Source organism: Xiphophorus couchianus, chromosome 15 (genome assembly GCF_001444195.1).
Source record: "Xiphophorus couchianus chromosome 15, X_couchianus-1.0, whole genome shotgun sequence".
NCBI classification, from domain to species: domain Eukaryota; kingdom Metazoa; phylum Chordata; class Actinopteri; order Cyprinodontiformes; family Poeciliidae; genus Xiphophorus; species Xiphophorus couchianus.
In genome coordinates, this window is record NC_040242.1 from 20,461,942 (window position 1) to 20,486,840 (window position 24,899).

Genomic DNA, 24,899 nt, shown 5'->3' on the forward strand with positions numbered 1-24,899 from the left:
TTTCATCAAGGACAGCACAGCAAACAATGCTACATGATAAAAATCTAAGCAGCTGTTGTTTTGTATGAAGGTTTCAGTCTTTTAGCCAAGATGACATATGGTTTAACGAATGTTTAACACAATTGAACCTGATCCTGATTAGCGTTTTGCGACCAAACTTCTGATTCTGGGTTACTGCTATCTGTCCATCTGTTGACGAGAGCATCCTGAAAAAATGAACACCAACAACTTTTACACATTAAATAATAATAATTAAAAGATGTAGGAATCCAACCTGTTGATTGCGCTCTCATGGAAACCTTCTCATCTGGGCTGATGCGTTGGGTATGAAGCTATGTTTCCTATCTGCGGCCCGCTTTCACAGATCAGCAGCCAATAGGTGTTACAACAATTACGTCCTCAATAACAACAAAGGCCCTCGCCAAAACCTACTTTCACGGTGTCGAAGTTCAACGCTTCAACTGTTTTCTCATCTTGAGCTGCTGATAGCCTCGGCCCCCTGTGAAGGTGTGAAAGCCCCGCCATGGGAACCTGCGTGAGGTCTGATAGTGATGGATGAATCGGGCCCATGGTGAAGCGGAGATAAGCAGCCCTGAGGCACAAGCGGCCCCAGCTAGGCCTGTCTGTCGTTGATATCGCCGCCGTCCACCAGCTGTCTAGTGTACATAAACGCTCCTCTGGCGGGTCAGCGGCAGTGATTGCCTTGATGAAAGGGATGGTTACGCTTAACTTCACAAAACCTTGATGCGGAAGCGTCTGGTGTTAGCATTTGTGCGACTGTTCGATGCAGCGTCTTTTGAGCATGAAGGAAACACAAATTGAATCAGGAATAGAAACCGAACCGTTGAGTATTTCGTCAAAAGGATTATGGAAATCCCTTTGGAACTTTAGCGCAAATCTGTTACTAGGCGTACAAAAAGTACATTGCAAAAGCATACGTTTTTTTTCAAGATTTTGTCATTTTACCACCACAAAGATTTGACACTATGATGATGCCAGCACCATGTCTCACGATAACGATGGGAAGTGCCACACTCGGGGTGCTGCTGGTTGGCAAAACACTGAGAGAACCCTTTTGCATGTTTGGCTGAGTCTCCTACTTGGCTTGTGTCACAATAACAACTTCTAATGGCTTTCTTTCAACTATGTCTTTCTCTTTGCCTCTCAGATTTTTGCAGTTGCCTTTATACTGAGATTAAAGGGGCAATAATATGTTTTCCAGGCACATAGTGCAAATATATTACCTAATTTACCTTCAGTTGTCATAACACTTCTTTCTCTCTCGCTCTCTCTCCTCTTCTCTCCACATATGTAAATATAGAAATTTTACTTTGCAATTTAACGCCTTGAAATTGGGTCTCTGTCTTTTTAAAAACTCCTGCTCTTTCTGAAACTCCACCTTCAGGAAGTCATCACAACACGGCTCCTCTATTAACCCTTTAACAACGTTTCACTACCGTTTCATTGATAAGCAGCTCCTAGAATGAGGTGAGCAGATTCACAATTCCACCAGCTGTTTGCTAATTACTGCTGGCTAGTCTGAAGGAGCCGAGTGGTGGAGCCGAGGAAGAGGGCTGCTTTGTGAGGCAGAAGTTTGGAAGGTGGTGGAAGGTGATGCTAGGTCCACCCAGGCATTTTGCACGTATGAATGGTTGCCACGGGAGATTAGAAATTTCTCAAACAAGCATGAATGAATCAAGGCAACAATCCAGGTATGTTTTTGATGAGGGAATAACTTTATAGCATCACATAAAACTCAGACTAGTTAATTTTACATGATACTGCCCCTTTAAGTCAAACAGGTGGATTATTTGACAGCTACACTAGATTTTATTTAGAGGTATCAGAGCAAATTCAGGCCGCATAATACATAACTGAGATTATTTATTTAAAGTGTTTAGTTTGTGTCGATCTGAAAAGCGAAATCCCCACGAAACACATCAACTTTTGTTGGTAACGTGACAAGATGTGGAAAAGGCTGATGGGGTTTGAATATTTTTTCGCAAGCAAACTGTGCGCTTTGCAAATTATTGGCATCGTGGAGATGAGCTCAGCCCCTTCCAGTAGCAAGGAAAATGACTTTTTGTCATTTAATAACAACATGAGAGGATTAGAAGCATAAATAGCCCCCAATAGAAATGTGTAATTGCTGCGAGAAGCAGCCTCGTTAAAGCTATGGGAAACAATAAGCATTTGTCGATTTCTAGGAAGAAAACGGCACAATTTATCTCTTTCGTGCACAAAAAGGGAAGTCACAATGTTTGCTTTTTTTGGGGGGTTTTATTCTCTCTTTTTAAGCATGAAATGACGCGTTTCAACATGCTCTTTTACAAAAACACAATAAAAAACGATGGGAAAATTTGAGCTTTCACTTCTAAGAAAGAATACAGATTTTTTTTTAAAACCCTTCTGTTTCATCTGCCCCGAGAGATTTCCCTGTAATGAATTATGTTTTCAATAATGACACATCATCACCTACAAATACTTAAATCAGAACTTAATTGTTCCTATAATAGATGAAGAAACTGAGAAGAAGACCCAACTGAATCCTCCCACTGACATTAATGACTTTATGATAATAAAGAGCGAAGTGAACCAGGGAGTAAGCTTTCTCTGTTGTTGTTTTTCACGGTGTTGATGGGGGAGCGGGTTAAAAAACGGTCGGCTGACGACTCGTGAGCTTCCTGCCGGCTATTCCTGCAACTCTTAACAGACAGCCGCCTCCGAACGCCCCGCGTTCCCCTCTCCTTTCTCATCCGGCTGATGTGTATTACAGCCCCGCCGCACAATCAAATCCACTGATGTGAAACTCAGCGAGCGATCCATAGTGTGGTTTATGGACCGCCCGGGCTTTCATCTGTCAAGATAAAGCCGATTGTTATTAACAACGGGACAGAAAATGATTTCTTTTTTTTTTCTTCTTCCAAGGAAAGGAGGGCCACATTTCCATCCAAAGAAGCCAATTCCACAGAAAAGAAGAATTGCTCCTCGGTTCGGGAAAACTGCAGCGTCAACCAGTCGGCACTTTTATTTCAGAGTGTAAGCAAGACATACTGCAGCGCATCATGTCTGTGTATATGGAGCCTGTTACGTAGCCTGCCTTTTAATCCCACCTTTCCACTGGCACCTGTGAAACATTTGAAAACCGGACATTTGGACACTCTGTGTCATAAAATCATTTTTTTTCTCCTCGCTGTCTGAACCTTTCCTGTTCAGTCACTTACAGTGATCCTAACTCTAAGTTAGTTATGATCACCAACTCTTATTATATCAATTTACATTTTTATTCTACACTAAAGTCTCGTTTTCACAGTTTTTACAATAAAACGGCCCATATGACCCACTCATGGTCCAGATGGTACGGTTATGGTGGAACAACTGGCTTCAGTTCGCACAAAAATAGCTACGTTTCCATCGACCACGTAATTGAGCAATTTGACATTTTGAAAATACATTTGCTTAATAGGAAACATGCAAATTTCAAAAAAGAAATTAAATAAATAATTGTTTTTCAGTAAGAAGTTTTGGTTCAAGGTGGTGGGATGTTTTAAAGCCATATCAAAATTGGTGTATTTTTCAAAACTGCAATGGATACACTTTTTTTGTCATAACACGAGTCACGTGATCAACAACCGGATGGTGCAAAACACAAAGACGACGACAGGAAGTGGTTGGAGGATAGTGGCTGCGGCGCCTGAACAAACTTATTCGCATGTGATTTTAGTTCTTATTTAATAGAAACATTGTAACTGCGACATTTTTAAAAAAATTATTTTATTTTAGTGGAATATTGACAAAGTCTTGCAAACATTTGTAATGGAAACCCAACTGCAGTCAGTGCGTCACGTTTGTTGTCGCCATGAAGTTGAATGTAATGGAAAATCTGGTTTTCGTCACACGAGTCACATGATCAACAACCAGATGCTGCCACTGGTGCAAACCACGAAGAAGACGACGACAGGAAGTAGTTGGAGGACCGTGGGGCGGCAAGTTTTTTAATGACTTATTGCGGGAACAAACTTATTCAAGTATAATTTTAATTGTGTTTCTTATTAAATTGTAATTTGTAATGGAAACACAGCTACAGTCCTGTTTGTTGAGGCGCTAGCATGAAGCTAGTTCACTCCATCTGGTTAATGTCTGGTTGGGTTTTAGCCAAGTTGGGTGTGTCTCTATTGGCTGTGTGTTCCTCACTACGTGGGCGTGAATATGGACAAGAATGTGGGTGGACAGGCTGTTGATGTTGACCAAAATCTGTACTTAGACTCCTGACCTTATGTAGATTAGAGGAAATACACAATAAACCAACAATAATTTACCAGTAATTGGAAGTTTATGCTTTATATCCACCCAAAAATATATAAAAAATTTAAGGGCCCAAACTTAATACGAGTATGGAAAGTTTGTCTTTCTAATGGAAATGTGTCTTTCTGAGGAAAACAGTCCCTGTTTTTAAGAGTGTCTGCTGTGGAAGTGAGTGTTTTCACGTCGTTCTGTGAAAAATATTTACTGCCGTTTGCTGTTCGCGTGCCGGGAAGCTCGGGATAGACCTGGGGATTAAACGCGAGGGTTCTGACCTCAATCACGAAAATAATTACTCTTGCCCCTTCCTATTGGCGCGCTACTTGATTAGCATGCAGAGCCCCCACAGAAAGCGCCATTAGTCTGAAAACAGAGATGATTACAACTATAATTCTCATTGAGCTCATCCGCAGCTTTTTTTCCCCCCAGCACCTGTGAAATCTCTTTTCAGTTAGTTAAATCAAATTTTGACTCTCCTTCCTCATCTCAGTAGCTTTCTGATCCTTCACCGTAAATCTGCCACCAAAACATAAAGAGAGAGAGCGCTTTCAAAGCCAGTGAGATATGATGATAGAATAAAGCGCATCTGCTTTGAGATAAAAATGCAAAGTGAAGTGTGACTGATTCCATCATCCTCAAGTAATGAAGAGTATTCCTAACCGGCAGTGCTGATAAAAGCCGCGGGTCCCATCAGCGCACTCATCAAAGCTGCTCGCTGAATCACGACGTTTCCTGTTAGGCTCGCGCACAACGCTACGCGACGTGCTGGTAACTGTCATCGCCCTTGTTGTTCCTTCACCAAATAACAGTCAGTACCCCAAACAGCAGCTACGTAATGTGTGTGTGTGTGTTTTGTTTTGTGACAAAAAAAACTCCAAACAGAACTGAGTCAGAGAGAGTTTTATCCTCCTCACTGTGTTAGCGAGATATACTCTAATCTCCTCAGGTGTTTTTGATTTTTTGTATTTCAAAGAAATGGCATCACGCCATGAAAAAGTATCCACAGCCTTTGACTTTTCTTTATGTGTCTTATCATGTTCCAATCATGAATTTAAATGTGTTTTATTGGTATTTTATGGGAAATAATCGACAAATAGGAAGACTTGTGGAAATCCTTTCAATGGTAGGAAAAGCACAAGCTCTAATTTAATGCTTTGAAATTGGGCGTCTGTCTTTTTAAGAAATGTTAGCTCTTTCTGAAACTCCGCCTCCAGGAAGTCACAACAGCGCTTTGACAACGTTTCAAACAAACATTTCACGGAGAAGAGGTTCCAAAACGGCACAGAAAATCAAAGTCATCGTTCATAACTTCTGTTCGCTGATTGGCCCCTTTGAAATTGTATCGGAAAAATTCACCTTAATGGGAGAAATTTCAGACGGAGAAGTGAAGGGAGATGAGAACTGAGCGGCACTGCACAGAAAGGCAATGGCCAAGCTAGTTAAAAGTAAATAAATAAATAAAATGTGCAAGTTTGTTAGTTTAGGCCCTCAAAAAATGTCAAATAGACAGAGTATCTGGTGTTTTAAGAGGGACATCAAACATGGAAACTTTCACGTGTGAAGTGGGAATAAAAAGTAAGGAATTTACAGCATATTCTTAAAGTACAAAAAGCAAACAGAAAGGAGAAAAGTGCTAAATGATAAATGTAAAAACAAAAAACAAATATATCGTAAAACATCAGGAGTACCTGGTTGAAGTGGGTTTACTACAGTTAGGCAACATGGTACAGATGCTTTTCAGCTCCAGAAGAAAGTTCAACAACAGAAATCCTGAATTTTACCAAATGATTCATTTGCATCTAAATTAAAAATTAAAGCAAGTGTTTTATATTAATTAAAGCTAGACTTAAATAGGAAATTCTCCATACCTTACTATTCCGAACTGTGATGTGGGACTGTTGTCGCTGTACTTTGTCGCAGCTTCTCTGGCGTCCCGACTGGCTGAGTTCTTTTGATGCACAGACGTTGCAAATGAAAACCAACTTCCTTCATCAATCAGGCCCCAACGCTCTCGTTAAACAGCCGAGGGGCCCGCTCTGCAGGATGGAGTCTTGTCTGGGCCAATTTTTATTTCAGTTCCCGCCATAAATTCTCAGCTAGAGTAAGATCTGGACTCGTTGCCGGTCTCGTTATGAAGTTGATGGAAACGTTTCAGTGCCTTGTTGGTGGCAAAGTCAAAGTGCTGAAACTTCCTCCCCAATGTTTTCTTCAGGCTGACATCTTTCTTTGTTTCATCTCATTGAAACTATCTTTTTTTTTCCCGGGGGGTCACAAATTACATTTCCTTCAGCCGATTTCTTACACTTTGACCCAGATCTGTCCATTTGCGTCCCGGTTCTTGTGTTGCATGTCCTGCTTTGTGCTTCCCAGACTTTGTTTCTCGTGATCTACCTGGAAGTTTCCGCGTTCCATTTTGTTTGTACATTCTTCAAACTTTTGGCCACAGCTGAGTCGACTGGAAACAACAAATATCTCTGGCACACTTGAAGGTTGATTTGCCATTTAATAATTTCTTCCATTGTTCTATTGCTCTCATGTTAGGGCATTTCCCCCTCTACCCCCCTGCCAATCAGCCATGCAGGTGCAGCAGCTCGTTAGGGTTTGCAGGAACCCTCTTCATCAAGCAAAAAGAAAAAAAGAAAAGAAAATCATCCATAATCAAACGTTTTCTGGTCTGCTAGACTTTCGTTTTGCAGTGTAAAATGACAAAACTTCAAACATCTGTCTCCCGATACAGCAAAGTTATAAATCACAGTTCTGTTGGATTTTAAAAGCCAGCGCACTACCCAGAGTCAGGCAACAACATTCTACTTAAAAAAATGTTCAGTTGGCTTAAGGTTGTATTATGTATAGCAATCTCAGCAGAGAGCTACGCTGATGGTCTAAGCAACACCAGAGGCTATGAAACACTTTGATTTCAGAATATAGATCTTCTAATGAGGCTTCGGTGTGTGCCATCAAACTGGCACGCAGTAAAAAAAAAGAAAAGAAAAAAGAAATAGAATATTGTTCAAATGTTTTTTTTTTTTTTTGTCATTTATTTCTGAAATGAAACTCGAGTATAATGAAATCTATTAATGTATCGGAACCGCAGCGATCTCTCCGGAAACGGTTGAGTTTATTTGAGGACGCGCCGGAAGTCGACATTTAAAGGTAAACGGGTCTTTTTGCTTGAAACCTGCGTTACATTTAACCGTATTCATTCTATGTATCACCACTTCATAACTACGTAATGTGTTTGAATATGTTTTTGTAATGTACTAATAGACATATCTGAGACTACAGAGTCTTTTATTGTGTTGCACCTTCATGTGTTTACAGACAGAAGCAGCCTGTGACCAATAGGATCGCGGTGTATATGTGGCCTGGAGAATTCGAACGATAGCCAATCAGAACTCACGAGCTGAGTTACGCAGCCAATCACAGTAGGCGTTGAAGCAAGGCGGGACGTTCTGAATGAGAACTCGGAAGTTTTTCTTGTTTGTTTCTTCAGTTTGTTTTTTCCAGCTTCATTTCGGTTGATTATTGAGGATTAAAGCCAAACTAATGCGGATTAATGTTACTTTGGACGCCCTGTAACTTTTCTCGGCTACGTTTTTGGAGTTTCTAAGACCAACTGCGGCCGTGTGGGTAAGTCGGAAATGATATTTAAAAAAAAAAAGGTAGAAACGCTTCCCGTTTTGACAGCGCTGTGTCAAACACCTCAGAAAGTTGAACTTAAGTGTTTAAATCAGTGTTTGTACTTTCAATTTCTTTCCTACTAACTTTTAAAAACGTTTAAAGAGATTTGTTTTAGTTTTCACCTTAGCGTAATGTCATAGTTTGAGGTTATTTTAGATGTTTGGTCGCTCTTTATGTCGTTTCAGGTGTGTTTTCATAGCTAAGTAAAGTTAAAAAAAAAGGGTAGTTAAGTCGTTTCTTGTCATTCTAACATGAGTTGTTCTGTTTCTTCTTGATGACAGGCTGCTTGAGGAGACATGGAGGAGTTGTACACCTTGGACAGGGAGGTGGGTAGGGGCAGCTATGGTGTTGTGTTTGAGGGCCACATGGCCAAAACGGGACACAGGGTGGCTATTAAACGGCTGCCCTGCAGCAACCCAGAATGCATTGAGCTCTACCTGCAGGAGCTGTGGGCCATGAGAGCCACCGCCAAGAACCACGTCAACGTTATCGCTCTGCACAGCTGCCTCCTTCAGACCGGATCCAGGAGCCTGAAGCCCCTCAAACCTGGAAAACTCCCCCTGCGGCTTGTGGAGACCGTGCTCAAGGGGAGCGTGGTGAACTCGCAGAAAGGTCGAAGAAGCAAGAGCTCGTCGAACACCCCGAGGAGGACGAACTCTGCTTTCAGACTTCAGGACAAGACCAACACGGCGCTAGGTAGAACCAAATCTGAGGAGGGGAGGAAATCGACTGGTTCTGATTCCTTGACCCCGCAGCGACCTCCAAGCCGAGCCATGAAGAGGTCAGCCCAGAGGGAGTTGGAGGAGGAGGAAGTGGAGCAGGCTGGATCTCTGCGCTGCCTGGCCCTGTGGCTGGTCATGGAGTACTGTGATGGAGGAGACCTGACCCAGTACCTGCTCTCTAGAGCCCCGGACACCGACCGCAACCACAGCGTGGTGCTGCAGCTCTGCAGCGCCGTGGCCTTCCTGCACGCCTTGGGCATCACCCACCGAGACCTGAAGCCGGACAATGTCCTGGTCTGCGTGACGCCCAAAGGCCCCGTTATCAAGGTAAGGCCATCAATTTGGGGTCCATTGTGATCATACATTTCCAGAAATTACTGCGATGCACGATAATATGTTTGTTCTTTTAATTCAAAAGTACTTTATTGATCCCAAGGGGAAAATTAATTGTTGCTGTAACTCAAATTATTCAATATTCTTCAAAGAGTTTTAGATGGTGATGGCTGTGGGCAGGAAGCATCTCCTGTAGAGGTCTGTGTTACAGCAACTTTGAAGAAGCTTCTGACTGGATGAGTTTGAGACAATTTTCTAGTAATAGTGATAATGGTATAACAATACCAGTTTGTACTCCAGTTTGAGATCATTAAACTTTAATTTCGTAAGAAACACTTAACACTGGAACTGGAAGATATTTAAATATCTAAGATAAGTAAATAAAATGACCAAAAACGATAAATAAAACCAGGTTGTCCGCCCATCCTTAAAAAGTCTTAATTTCATGTATATAAAATTAAGGCCTAGACTGAATTAAAAAACATGAAGGTGGGCCTTAAATACATGTGAGTCACCGGCCAAAATAATAATAAGTAAAAACAAAATGTTCAGACGTCCTTAAAGTCTTGAATTCATCCATCTAAAATTAAAGCCTTAAAATATCTGAAATTAATTTTAAAAATTCATTAAAAAAATTTACTTAATCACAGGTCTTAAATTTAATCCAGGCAGGACTATTTAGCTTTAAAGCTAACTGTTAACTGTATTTTAACTGCTAGCTTTAAAGCCTTAAAACTAGCTTTTTTTGCTAGCAAAAATGTCGGTTAGCAAAATAGAAAAGCTAGCTTTTTGGTGTCAATCACGGGTCTAGTGCAAATCTGTTGCCTGTTGACTGGACAACGTTCGTAAGCAAATTTGCTTAGGATAATCCTCATCCTAATTGTAATAGAATAGAATAATAGAATATAATAGAAGTACTTTATTCATCCCAGCAGGGAAATTACTTCGCAGTTACAGCATAGAGACAAGACACAATAACAACTACCACTGATTAGTAGTTGTAGATAAAATAAAAATAAAATATAAAATGCTATAAATTGTAAAAATATGAAATGCTGTTAATATAAAAAGCAACTTAAGAGCAGTCCTTGCAAAGATTAAAAAAAAATGCAGCTATGTACAGTATATGTAAATATATGTACAGCAAGTGTGCCACAGTGCAATTGTGCAAAATTGGACTGATTAGTGCAGAACAATGATTTAGCTTTTATTGTACAGTGAGATGGCATGTGGCAGGAAGGATTTCCTGTATCTGTCCCTACGACAGCAGAGCTGGAGCAGTAAATTATGGAGTTCATTTTATTCTATCATGCAATTAATTCAGTTATTATACAGACTTAGTCATTACAATGTCTTCTCAAAATCTAGTAGGTTTTAGGAAATGCAACACTGTTAAAATTTGATGTTTAACTCAGGTTATGTTAATGTGATGGAGTGTCTTTAAACATCCAACGCTGCTACAGATTCTCAGTTTTGAGTCGGGACTTTGACTGGTCCATGTTAGCATGTTGATATGTTTTGATGTGGGGCGTTCCCCTGCAGCCCACAGATTACCGTGGGGATTGTTCAGGTTGATGTGACGGATTAGTTTTCCACCACGTACAGCTTGAGGTCGGGGGGGTTTGAGCAGTTCTCAACCCCCCCACAGTTCTCTGAGCTGCTTCTCAGATTAAAGCATTAAGATGAAATGTGAAAAGGTTCTATAGGTAAAGATACACAATTGGTCCAATTGCTTGAAATGAATAGGAAGTACTGAAAAAATTACTGAGCCTAACGCTCAGAAAGATAATAATAATAAAAAAAAAACCCTTAATTAATCAGCTACAAAAACACTCTTTCTTGAGCAAACCATCGTCACAGACATCCGTCTTGAAAAGGCCACTCTGTGTGTTCTTGTCGGATTTAGCACTCTGGGTAAGAGCCGCCATTAACAGGTTGTCTTGATTATGATTATCCTGCCACTCCTCGACTAATCGCTTGATCTGTAAACCATCAGGGCCAGTGAAAAATGTCCTTCAGTGTTTCCCCGAGGCGAGGCTCCATCATCAGTCATCAAAGCCAGAGATACTCAATAAAACCTATTAAGAGTAATGAAGCATTTGAGTTGAAACGTCGGCACGTTTGGCGTTCAGTGAGAAAAACGGACGAGCAAACTCCTGGAGAATCGACGCATTGATTCTCCAGGAGGAATGACGATGTTAAAAAAAAAATAAAATTGAAGTAATATCTGTAAAACTGTTATCCACATTTAACCACACCACTTTGCAAAAGTGAAAAAGGTTCATGCCCTTTACTTTTTTTTATTTTTATCACATTACAAACACAAATTTGAACTTTTGTGGAAGAACTTTTTTTTTTTCCACTCTACATTCAAGTCAGCGTGGTAGAAAACTCACACCGCATTTCACCCTGAACACACCATCCAAACTGTAACACATGGTGGTGGCAGCAGCATGCTGTGGGGATGCTTTTCTTTAGCAGAGACCAAAGTTGGTCATGGATGCAGAATCCAATTTCAGACGCATCATTTTCTATCGCATAATATGACCTGTAGTTGCAGTTAGGGATTTTTAATGGTAGATAATTAAGAAAGTTTAGGAAATATGTACACTTTTTTTGTAAGGATATTATAGAGTATTCAAATGTTTTCAATCCCTCCTAAATACTTAATTTTATCATGTAGACTTGTCTCATTTTCTCTCCAGTGCTTTGCATTTCTACACCACCTGCTCTAAAATAAGTAAACAAATAAAAGCCAGACTCTTTAAGAGCAAACTGTAAGAGATGAACTCAATCTTAAAGTGTGTTTTCTGTGTTAATCAGAGAAAAACAAAACCACATAACTGATGCAGGATATGAGAAATCCATCACCCTTGAGTTTATAATCACGACTTTAACAGCTGAATAATTAATAGATTTAGACGGAAGAGCAAACAAATCGTAGAAATAGTTTGTTACGAGGGGAGAATCTGTGCCAGAAAGCTTGATGTTAGACATTTACTCCAAGCAACTTTGAAAATGTCTCGACTCGGTGAAGCAGAAAGAAATGGAGTCTTGAATGAAGACCTTTGCGCGTTTCTTTGGCTCAGTGAAGCGTGTGGTTAGTCTGAAATATTGACCAGTGATTACCAGCAGGCTTCACAGGTGGTTTGCTGTGACTTGTCGTTCATGTTTTGATTGTTGGTATTGATCGTGCCCCCTCCCATGGGCGTCACTGCATGTACCGCTCTCCTCCAGTCACACACAAATCCCAGCTTTAAAGGGGCAGTACCATGTAAAATGTTATAAAGTTGTTCCTTCATTAAAAACATACCTGGAGATTTGCTTTGATTCTTTTCATGCATGTTAAAGGAATCCTTTAATCTCCCATGGCAACCATTAAGCTGTGCAAAACATTTGGGTGGACCTAGTTCCACCTTTCAGGTGTAGCTCCTCCTCTTAGCTGCAGTTTCTAAGCCTCTGCCTCACAGAGCAGCCCTCCCCCGTTACTCCCCCACGCAGCTCCTTCAGACTAGCCAGCTCCAATTAGCAAACACCTGGTGGAACTGAGCATCTGCTGAGCTCATTATGCAAGATACTTCTCAGTGCAACGCTGGTAAGAAAAAAAGAAAAACGTTGTTAAAGAGTTAATAGAGCAGCCATATTGTGATGACTTCCTGAAGGTGGAGCTTCAGAAAGAGCAGGAGCTTCTTAAAGAGACAGAGACCCAATTTCTAGGCTCTAAATCAGGAAGTAAAATTTATTTTAAGTCATATTTTATATATATACATGTATAGCATTTTTATAACAACTGAAGTTGACATAGTTAATTGATAGTGCCATTTTTATAACACACGTTGCCTGGAAAATACATGATAGTGCCCCTTTAAACTTTACCGTTTCTGTGGCAACCAATGTGGCAGAAAACAAGGCATCAGTTCAAACATGACTCCTCTCATTGCACTTCCTGCAGAACTCATCTCAAATGTCAACGCATGTTTCCCCCCCTTTCCTTTCTTTGTTTTTCTTTTTTCACCGCTGTCTGCATCAAATCTCATCAAGGTGGCGGATTTCGGCCTGAGCAAGATGAGCGGCGCCGTGGCGAACGGCGAGCGGCACCGGCAGCACTTCTCATCCACGTGCGGCTCCGACTTCTACATGGCCCCCGAGGTGTGGGGCGGGCTGAGCTACACGGCGCAGGCGGACATCTTCTCCCTGGGTGTGATGTTCTGGGCCGTCCTGGAGAGGATCACCTTCGTGGAGGAGGGGACGACGCAGGAGCAGCTGGGTGAGTGTCTGGGGTCGGTGACGCATTACCCCGAATCAGGTTTGATTAAACAAGCTGCCGCATATTAAAAATGTCAGGTACATCAGACCTTCATCATCCGTGGAAAGGTGCAGTCCGATCTAAATGGCAAAGAGATGAATGATGATTTCTACTATCTACTTGTTGATATGGATTATAGCAGCCGGAGTTCATAACACAAGCCGACAGCTCCTGCTCCAGCCGTCCATCCTACAGACTGCATGTACGGGGCAGTGCCATGTGTTTTCCAGGCACATAGTGCCATTTCATAACACAATCAAGGAACTGTTTTAACTTCAGGTGTAAAAGAAACTCTGCGTTCAGGAGGTCATCTCTACATCGCTCCTTTATTAATGTAGACAGTGTCAGCCTACATTAGTGAGCTAAATCTTTTTCATTTTTAGTTCAGTTGTTCCCCATGTAGACAATTCTGTTGTTAGAGGCATGAAAAGTCTTAGAATCAGGGCTTGGTGATTATTTTATTTTTAACCTTCCTGCGGTCTTAATAGACAGGGTTCATTTGACTCCGTGAGCTTGAACACTGTACTCAGTTTGGCGGGGTCACACTGAACCCGTGTGTGCTTTTTTGTTATGTGTGCGTGTGTGTGTGTGTTGTCCGACAGGACATCCCATATCCCCCGAGCTTTCCTGTTTCCCCGCTGTGCGACCGTGACATCTGCTGCACGCTCCTCCTGAGCGCCGCACTAAGACCGCGGAACAAGCAGCTACAAAGTACAGTGGCCAAACATGAAACTACTGCTGTGCAAGTTACTCACCAAATTGTTGCCAGGTTACCAATGAGTGAGTGAAAGTGATGCACCTAGAATTCGCTGTGAAGAGATTTCATCTCAAGTGATTTCCTCTTCATTTTTATTTTATAATTTTTATTTTTTTGTGAGATAATTTCTTTGAAATATCAGTTTTGTCTAAAATTGAGTTGATGATTCAGCAAAAGGAAAATACCCTCATTGGGTCCTTCAGCACAATAATGACTCAAAAGAAATGGCGACATGACGACAGCGCTAGGCTACACGCTTCTTTCAATTATGTTCTGAGAAACTGGAGTGCAAGTCTTTATTTTTTATTTTTTGTACACTCCTGGTTTATTTATTTCTTGTCAAAATGATTAAAAGTTCCCGCTCTTGAAAACGACGCACTACTTTCATGGTGTTACTATCATAAAACTGTCACAAAGTCACATTAGCTGTCAGTTATTTGGATGTTATATCTTTACAAACAAAACTTTTCATGGCTTTTCTCATTCTGCTCCCCAAATCTCACACAGGTTCCTCATGAGCGAAATCTCCTCCGTATATCTTCTGTGTGCCGCTGAGATTTCAAACCGCCTCCCTCGGTCCCGTCGTGCTGTCAGAACCCGGCGCGGGCGCGACGCGCCTCGACGCCCCAGCGCGCCGGGCTCGGCTCTGCCTCCGCTCTCCGCTGTCACGTTGTAATGAAATGGCCGTAATACGAATGTCTCATTTTATTTTCAAAAAACGACTACAGCCGGTGGGGGTGGGGAATGTGGAACCATTACGCCGGAGTTTAGTGCCTGCGGACCTCCTTGAGTCACTGATACGTCATTTAGCTGAGTGAAAAGGGGTTGGTGTCGCAGGAAGAAACGGATCTCAATAGACGCTTTAAAACGGCCAAGTGGAATTATCCCCTGGAGCCATACTGTCAGTGAGGCGATGCAGAGAAGCAGCATGACAGAGATGTGACTGCTTTTTTTTTTTTTTCTCCGACGAGTTTTTGCGGCGCTAGTGGCTCGTATTTTTTACACAGTAGGCAGACAGGAAGGAGGGTGAGGAGAGGGGGGAAGACATGCAGCAAAGGTCGTCGGGACCAGGAGTCGAACCCGCGACGTCCACGTCCAGGACTAAGGCCACCAAACGTGGGGCGTGCTAACACCCTGCGCCACCACAGCACGCCCCTGGATCAGACATTTGACATTCTTTGGTCATAGTAAATCTTAAATTAGTTTGGTATTGGTAACCCTGATTCCCTCTGTCACTGTAAGCAATAAATCAATAGAATGATAAATTAAAATGACTGCAGTCCTTTTCATTAAAGTGATGCTGTAAAATAGTTTAAAAGCTGGCTGCAAACGTTTGACACGCAGTACCAAGTCAGTTTTTACTGTCTAAGCTACCGAGACTTTATATTCCTTTTTAATTATTGTGGTTTCCTTTGTTTTATTTATTTTGGCTTCTAAAAATGTTTCCCAGTTCTAGTGTTAAATATTCTTTCGAGATTCCAATTTATTTATTTTTTTGAGTGAGTATACTTGCATTAATAAGCCATTTTTATTAAAACTTGGAATTTCAAAAATATATTTGCTCAATGGAAATGTGTCAAATTCTTAAAAAATGATTTGTAAATGGAAAAGTAGCTATTTTCTTGTTCCATTGGGGAAAAAAAGCAACAACAACTTAAAAAACAAATCTTAAAATGAAAAACAAAGCAAGGTTTATCGTTCTCTAACTTAACTGCATTAAACTTCTCCACATCTTCAACTTTACGATGCTGAGCTGTGTGGCTATAATGGGACAAAATGGGAAAAACGTCAGTGTGAGTTCCAGTGACCCAGATCTCAGACACCTGCTGTGTAAAGATACATGTGATCACAGTAAAGTATGATTGAGTCATATTGACATAACTGAGAAATGAATCCTATTGATTTTTGTAAGTACAAGACCAAATATGATTGGATATTGACAAAGAACTGCCTTCCTGCTGCCAGAAACATTTCTTTTTTTTGGTGTTATATATAATGAAACACCTTTTGGCTCTTTGGTAAATGCTTCTCTGCTCTGTTTGAACACGAAAATATTACAATTCAAAAAAACAAAAAGTCTTTTCTTGTTACACTTCAGTCTTTTTCTATGTTACTATGGCTGTAGTCTTGGGAAATCTAAAATGGACCGCCTGGATTTGGGTGTTTTCATCAGTTTATCAGGTCTGTCTGGAAACGACACAATCCGATGTAAAGACAGCATTTCTGCTTAAAATCATCCAAAGTCTTTGAAATCTTAATTTTAGACTTGAAATTTAAATTGGTTAAGTCTTCGGTGCTAATGATGGCTCATTTGAGGGCTTTTTATTTGTTTTGTTTTGCTTTAACAATGCATTGGCAGCATCTGTTTACTTGGGAATTTTGGCGAAGGCATTGGGTGTATTTAAACTGTCAAAAAAAAAAAAGTAGACTCCTCATAATGCAGGGCAGCAGTTCTCTAAAAAAGGCATGTCTATGGAGGCTTTGCCTTGAAAACAGACTTCAGCTGGTGGCTAAAAGAATATATTTACATATATATATATATTTACATATATATATATATATATAACAAATGCTTTGATCACCAATCATTTCTGATAAACAAAAAGTGTCAAATATCTAAGGGGGTGAATACTTTGTAAAGTCACTACTTAGAAGAAATGAAGGGGGGGAAACAGCAAACACAGCAGAGTTGAGACTTAGTGAGTTGTTTTTTTTTGGGACCAGTGATGATTATGAATTCTTCCAGCTTTGAAAGGAAGGATCTACGATAAACGCTCCTTTGTGCACTAAGGAGGCAGCAGTCTGTCATTTAAGGAGACATTCCTTGTATTTATCAGAATTCCTTTATTGTCATTGTGCAAGAAAGCACAACAAAATTATATATATATATATATATATATATATATATATATATGTATATATATATAATTAGCCACTGCTAGCTCTCTCTAGTGTCTAAGCTGACTTTCCTGAATGTGTTGTCATGCAGGTGCCTACGTGTGCAAGGGCCGGTGGCTCATGCCCCTGGGGGAGGCTCTGTGGGAGAACCCCGACCTCCAGCTGTGCATCCCTATGAAGTTTAAGAGGGCGCCGCCGCTGCCACCCCCGCCCGGCCCAGCCGTGTGTGCCCTGCTTTTGGACATGCTGGCCTTGAACCCGGACGCTCGGCCCTCGGCGGACCAGCTGGAGGCCAGGGTGCGCTCTGCTCTGAGAGACGACTCCCACTGACGGACCCTAGAGACTGGAACGGCTCGGCGAAACCAAATGTGGCGCGTTCTGACTGCAGCTGTTCCTGTACTAGAACCAGAACTTTTGAGGACTATGCTAAGGGAATGTGATACTAAAACACTCTGTGGTGCGTTGGTCCTCTGCTTCATTTAAGGTCTTAGTGAGTTTTGATGTTGGGTGGCTATAAAACAAATGTTTCACCTGCTATAAAAAAAAAAAAAAAAAAGTAGCTGACATTAAAAAAAAAAGTTTTTGCTGTCATATTTCCATTGCACTTCAATGTAGCATTCCTTGTTAAATATGCTAATGAAATTTGTATTTTTAACTTGTAAAAGGGTATATATGTAAATAAGTTGGGCATGTTTTGCTGATTATTTTCTTTAGTTTTAAAAGTTAAGAAAAGTTAGAGACTAGAGAAGCACCGTTGTCAGTCCGCAACAGATGTAAACCAGACAACTTTTTAAATAAGAAAAAAAACTTTCTTCCCTCACTGCTTCTGTTGAACCAGAAGTGCAACACTACTATGAATAAATTTGTAATTAAATAAATGCATATTTGTGCTACAATTTAGAATAAAACAATTCAGACCCACTTCGAAGCAGATTATGAATTGTTTAACCTCTAACGTATTCCTGGGTGGTGAGGTCTGATTTACCTAAACTTACTGTTAGTACGAGTCCAGCTCTAAAAACCAAAGTGAGCCGTTATTAATCAGACTTCATCTCTACAGCAGTTTGATTTAGCGGTGCATGTTGCTGGGTGACTCTGTTTCAGAGCGATATCGCCCGTCAGCACAGCAGCTGAACTGCAGACCAATCGGTTGGTCGCTTAATTTCAAATAAACGTTCAAAATAAATGTTACATATTTAAGATAATTCATCTGATTAACCTATTCACCATGTAATTTAAATAGTCACATATAATATACTTAAAAATGTACTAGATTGTGGCACTTCTGGTCTTCCGTAGGCAGGTGAAATACTTACATTTTTGTAACTTTCCCCCCCCCCATATTTAAAAAAGAAAAACATGCATCACATTCTGAACTACCACCATTTCTGCTGTCTTAAGAGATTTGAAGTAATTTTAATTTAAAAAAAAATACAATTTGAAGTTCTTGATAATTTTTGTTTTGTTGTACAAACGTTAAATTGTCATACGCCAAGGCCTGAGTGGTGCGTCCCTATTTAATAAAAAATAATCATTTTAAGGTGTTCACAGAGTAAATGGCCAGATACATATTTAAGCGTTTTGCTATTTAAAATATTGCTTGAATAGTTTTAACGTGTTTGTGTGACGGGGAGGATTTTTAAAAGTGGTCTCCTTCTTGTACAGTGTGAGTATTTTTGTGTATGTGATTAAAAAGTCAAAGAGCAAGTAGCATGAGGCTCAGTGATGTCACTGATAAACTGTCCTGCTGCAAACAGGAAATTAAAACCCGGGTCCAGGATCGGTCCTGATCCGATCGGCCCGACACCCACAGCATTTATTACGGGTCATCAGTCTCAGTCCTTCAATGTAAACCTTTATTTTCTTTCTTCAAAGCCTGAAACGACTTGTGTTTTTAAATGAAATGTAATTTAAATAAAGATTAATATTATTATCTTTGCTAGTATTATTTACAGTGCACACCCCCATTTTTTATATTTTTTAAAAATTTTTATAGCTCAACATTCCAGCATTACAAACTCCTCAAACTGAAAGATTTTCTCAAATCTTCACTGAGCTGCGTGGAGGGATTCCATTAGCGGGGAACGCAGAGCTAAAAAGAACGTCTGTAGGACGCGCCAACTTAATTTGACTAATCTGTGCTTGCCAAAGGCTCTTATGCCCCATTACTCAAAATTGAAATTGCATTAGGAAGGCATCAATTTACAGCTGGCCAGTCTGGACAGCGAGAGAGATTACAGCCAGAAACTCGTCCGGCGCACCATCAGTGTAGAAACTTCCCCCCGGTGAAGAAACTCAGCAAAGTTTAATCTTTTTTTTTTTTCTTTAAGCGGGTTTCTGTTGAGACATTACGACCGGTCAGTATCTTACACGTGTTGTTTCAGCAACATAATAGTCATCCATATTTATTTAATCTTTTAAACGCATAATTTAAAGTCAAATTTGTGAAAATCTTCAATGATTGATGTTGGTCACTGAATCATTCCATGTTTTTACTGCTGCGGTACACTTAAATAATTTAAACCTTCACAAAACACTTTAGCTCATAACGTAGATGCTAAGACCTGATTGGCTGACATCCAGAGCAAGTCTATTTCTACCCAATATTGTTGAAGAGCAAAGTGAAGCCTCACCCTCTGACTTTAACAGGTAAAGTTATTCCTGATGCACAGCAGCAAGGGAGCATTAACATCTCATTAAAACAGTAAAATAATTGTTTAGTAAATTATTCATGTCCACGGTAATTTTACGTAGTTACTGACTCATGAATTGTGGCAGTTTTTTGTGACGGGGACAAATGGGACCAGGAGGAATCAGCTCTGACTTTAACGCAGAGTGGAAAATGATAAATGGTTTTCATTTCTGTTTTTTTTTTTTTAATGCCGAAACGTGTACGCTGCGTTTGTACTTTTCTCCATCCACATTTTGAACGGCCATCTTTAACAGCAGTCAGAGCCGCAGGCCTGTTGGCGTCGGTCTCAACTGCAGTCCATCCCACTCTGCAAAACAAGTTCAGTCAGGTTGGATGGATCCATTTTTGTATCTTTCCCACAGATTCTCTGTTGGATTAAAGCTGGAGTATGTAATATTAATAAGTTGTTTTTACAAACTTGTTAAAACGGAAACGATCAGTCGGGACAAGTTATTGTACTCGCTGCTCAATATGCTAATGACGGAGAAACGACTCGTCCTCACAGGAAAACTGTTTATGTGCAATAATCTGAGGCCATGCTAACTAGCCTTAGCATCGACGACATGTTCCGCTGTGGAGCACTCGCTATAGCATTAGCACAGAGCAAGGGTGAAGATGTGAGCAGCACATACACAAGCATGATTAGCAGCACAAAGACCCTCCTCCTAGCTCTGATTGGTTGTTTCTGGCCGGGGGCGGTGTGTTTCTGCAGATGGCACTAGAACCACATGTAGGCGGCAGAGGAACGTTTTTTTTTTAAATAGATCATTAGTCTCATGCCGTCTTGACACAGTGATGGGTTAGCAAATATATCAAAAACATGGATTGCAAAAGTTACATACTGCAGCTTTAAGATGTGAAGTTGGCTGGACGAGCAACACACAAACTCTAACCCAAACCCTCCTGCTACACCTCTGGCTGCTGTCGGATTATTTGCAGCCTCTAAAATAGATCGATTCATCCTCCCTTTCAATGCTGAACAACAGCATCCCCGCAGCATTATGGTGCCACTACTGTACGTTTCACTTTGGGGTGTTGGTTTCCACCAAACAGTGTTTTCTATATAGTTCAAAAGGTTACATTCTGACCAGAGCACACTGTTTCACATAACTGCTGTATCCCCTTTATTGTTTGTGGGGGGAAAAAGCAGCTATTTTTTCCTCCAACTATTTATGTCTTTTTGCCACCTTTTCTGTGACGTCCCATTGGCTCAGAGCGCAACTGCCACAGATTGTCCTGAGCTTTATTCAGTACAGGTGGACATCAAAGGTGGAGGAAGTTTAGAAATCCTAATCTAATTTTAACGCCACGCGACTGTTGACGCAGGGAGATATTTTTCTGATTGCATAACTTTGTCCACTGGAGATTTCTGACAGCCGCACTAAACAACTGAGCAGAATTTCACACCGGCAGAATGTGAGCTCCTAACTACCCAACCAGGCTGGAGGAACAATTACATACATAGAATCTATCTGCAGTGAGCTGCTAATATTAAAGGGGAATCTATTTAGTGCAAACAGAGCCGGATGCTTTTCCTCCTGGTACCTCTGCAATCTCTGCAGATAAATCCTGAAACCTTCAGCTCAGCGGAGTTTTAGGAGCCACACCGCACACACACATTTGTGCTCCTGTTGCAATGACGATTAAAGCAAACTCTGGCCAAATCAGCTCCGCACAGAGCCGGAGCGGGGAGTCCTTTCAGATTTCACAGCTGGTAGCGGAAGGGAGAGGAGAGCAGAGGAGAGGAAGCCCGAATGCGGCCTGTTCCTCACCGCGTCGGGACTGCAACACCGACAGCGGCAGTAAGAGCGCGGTCCCAGTGTGATAGATGAACTGGTGGCTAAATTAACTGGTGGCGGCATCTGGGAGAGACAGATGTTTCTGTGGGCGTGGCTTTATTATTTAGGACCCCTTTACCGAACCAGGAAGTAAACATTGCGATAAGTTTAAAGAACTTTTCTTCTTTATTGTTGATATTTTTTCTCGTCATTTAACTAAACATCTTCATTCTTTTCATCAAGTGACCCTAATACTCAACCATAAGAGACAACGCTGAAAAAAACCCCAATTGTCTTGTATACTTTTATATCAGAAACGGGTTAAAATCTTCACTCAAACCAGTGAATCCAGGTTTGCTTCTTAAAGCGCGAAGTGTCCGTTAGATCAGAATCAATAACAGGTTGGATTATTGCACTTCCGTCGGCCGATATAGTTTAGTGGATAAAACGGCGCTCTCGGAACTCAAGTTCAGTTAGAGATGTCGTCTAATTAACATTTTGGACCCGTTTATTTTATTGTCTAAAGAAATCTTTTTCACTTGCTGCCAACGTTTTGGTTTTAATATCGTTTAACAGGTTTGCCAGGCAAACCTTTAACTGTAAGGATATTGTGAAATGACTAAATTGCACAGCTTTGCGTCTGGAGCCCAGTTAAGGTGCAAACGAAATAATGTGGCTTCCATCAAATGAGCAAGAAATTAGTTTGAGTGATATCAGAACTGATTACATTTATTGACATGCTTGCAGAACATGTCAGCCAATATAAGGCCGAGAAGATGTGAAATAATCGTCATTACTCTAACAATGCTGGGTACAAATTCTAACAGTGTAGCACAGTCTCCTCCTGAAGTGTGGTATATTTTGGTTATATTTCAATATATTCTTGAATATTCCTTCACATACAAAGAATTATTATTGTTTTGAAGAGACCATAGCGAAAGAGACATTTTCTAATCAGTTACCTTACCCATGACGGAGGCAAAAAAGCTACGAAGCTACGTAGTTTTAAACCTGTCGTTATTGGTAGCTCTTTATATACTTTAAAAAAATATATAAGCAGCTACTTACTGATAGCTGCAACCGCCTAACGTCTCAAAACACAATGAACACGACAAAAGCTTTTGCCTGACAGAAAAGTTCCGCGAGAATTTTTTAAAAACTATATAGAATATTCGAGATTAAATAGTTCTGCCACGACGAAATTCAAGACCGGTGTCAATTTAAAGAATTTAAAGAAGGAAATAGCATATTTTGAGATGCTCTCTTAGCCACCGTAATGCGAAGCTTTTTCAGGCAGAATGCTCCCAGCCTCATACCTAAAAGTATGAAGTGAGCTAATGGCAAAGACGACGGTTGTCCAGCCTATCGGCAATCAATTTTCACTTACCCATCACAGATGTAAAAAAAGCTAGCCAGGTTTGTACCCTTGCTATGTAGCAAGAGCTTGTTAGCATAGTTACTGGTAGCAACATCTGCACGCAACTCAAAACCTTTAACTGACAGAAAAGTTTTGAGGATTTCTTTAAACTATATAGAATATTCTGGATTAAATAGGTCTGCCACAACAACATTTAAGATATGTGAATAAAGTATTTAAAGCCAATTATATTTTTAAAAGAATTTAAGATATTTTAGTCAAGTTTACCTGTAAAAGACTTTATTCCTTAAAGTGTTTCCTTACCATGTTTCCAGAATGCATGACGAAACAACCCCCCCCCCAAAAAAAACAAAACAGGATTATGGAGAGGGCTTTAAAAAGCAATTTATGTAACGCTAAGACTTATTTCCTGCCCCATAATTTGAAATTGTTCAATTACACAACCGCTGGCCGGTGAGGATTTCCCAGCCATCCCCCGGCAGCCAACCGTTTCCCTTTCACATGATTGCAACAGAAACACGATTAACTCGAACCGTGACGTTAATCCCAGACAAACACGTAACAGAAATCAGAACTCCCCTCTGTAGGTTTGTTGTTTTACATTAAAGGCATGTCGGGGCCTTCAAACAGTTGAAACGCCAGGCGTTAGCGCCACCATCTGGAGTGAAGAGTCTCCAACCAAACGAGGCTGGCTTCGTCCTCCCCACCCCCTCAAATAGCTGTACTTCCCCCCCGTGTCTATTCACACGTCTCCTTATCTAAATAAAGCAGAGCGAATGCAGCAGCTTCAGATAATGGGAGATGAATGGCCTGTGGAAACAACCTCAGCATTATCTCCTTTCTGTGCTGCTGGAAGAGTTTCTCTGCAAACATTGCAGGAATTGTTTCCCAGGACTATTGTTTTGATTTAAAAAACAAAAGAAAAATCATAATAATTTGTATGCGTCTGTGGTTCTGTTTGCACCATCCAGATAAGGGAAACCGGCAGGTCAGTCCAGTCGTGCACCGTAGAGCTGCTTCACCATGTACGGCCCCTCCAGCTCGTAGCCCATCTTCCTGTAGTAGTTTCTGGTTCCTACACCTGCAGAAGAAGACGGTGAAAGGAAGGTGATGTTCTCACAGCGAAAAACAAAACAAAACAAAACAAAACAAACCAGGATAACTACGGACATTTAGTCAACTTCACCAACCCGTTCATTCCTCCAGCCACCGGGGGGCGCTGTTATAACAGTGCTCACTCTGCATGGCTGGAACGGAGCTGTTTACATCAGCTTTTAGTATCCCAAAACTCAATGAAAACTTTACAGCTACCAAATTCGGCGGAGCTGCTTGGCATTCGGGTTGTTTGGATTATTTTGTCGAGGGTCGTTAATTTTAGCTAGCACCTGCTTTTAGGCCTCGTTTCGCATGTTTTACCACTTCAGCCTTACAAGAACAGAACTCCACTGTGGAGATTTGTTATTTTTGAGCCGGTGTATATTGTGACTGGTGTTCCATCCTGAAATGGACGACTGATTATATTTGGTTAATGTCTTCAGGGTCCTGACCAATTCAGCTAAACTACCGTCGACCCAGTTATTTATTTTTCAGGGTTTTTTGACATCTTTACAAATGCTAATGCTTTTGGCATTGTTGGTGAAAGCCAGGGTTAATTTTTTATTTATTCTGACAGAGTATTGAATATATTTTTAATAAATGACTTGATGTTCATAATATGGCTAATGAATAACCGAACATGCCAATTTGTGATTAATGTAAAACTTGATTATTAATAGGATGTCCGGGTGGAATTTTGAAATGTTACAAGTAACTATGTATTTAATTTGTTAACTGCTGATCGCTAATTGCACTTTTTGTTGACTTTATTTATAGGTCAAGTTTTTTTTTTTAACCCCACAACATGTTAAGGGTGGTGAGTTGTTAGGACTGGTTTATCTCTGGACCTCGGATGTTCCCATTTTGGATAAATATTTTATAAAAGAATTTTTTTAACTACTCCCAGTTAGTGGTGGAGGACTTTTCTCTGGCTCGCCAACCGTAATATAAAACAAC

The 24,899-nt window shown here is 40.7% G+C and overlaps 2 protein-coding genes across 2 annotated transcripts in view; one reads left to right on the forward strand and one right to left on the reverse strand.

The window, feature by feature from the left end:
- The first annotated feature begins 7,400 nt into the window (after window positions 1–7,400).
- LOC114158711 (serine/threonine-protein kinase pdik1l) lies at window positions 7,401–23,178 on the forward strand. Its single transcript, XM_028040481.1, has 4 exons — window positions 7,401–7,932; window positions 8,265–9,032; window positions 13,080–13,305; window positions 17,091–23,178. Exons 2-4 carry the CDS (start codon window positions 8,280–8,282, stop codon window positions 17,327–17,329), a joined length of 1,218 nt encoding a protein of 405 aa, XP_027896282.1. The 5' UTR covers window positions 7,401–7,932; window positions 8,265–8,279; the 3' UTR covers window positions 17,330–23,178.
- The window catches only part of elp3 (elongator acetyltransferase complex subunit 3), a 30,731-nt gene continuing 28,008 nt past the window's right edge, over window positions 22,177–24,899 (reverse strand). Inside the window, exon 15 of the mRNA XM_028040480.1 lies at window positions 22,177–23,928. Coding sequence (XP_027896281.1) covers window positions 23,837–23,928 — 92 coding nt within the window. The 3' untranslated portion in view covers window positions 22,177–23,836. The remainder of the gene's footprint in view (window positions 23,929–24,899) is intronic.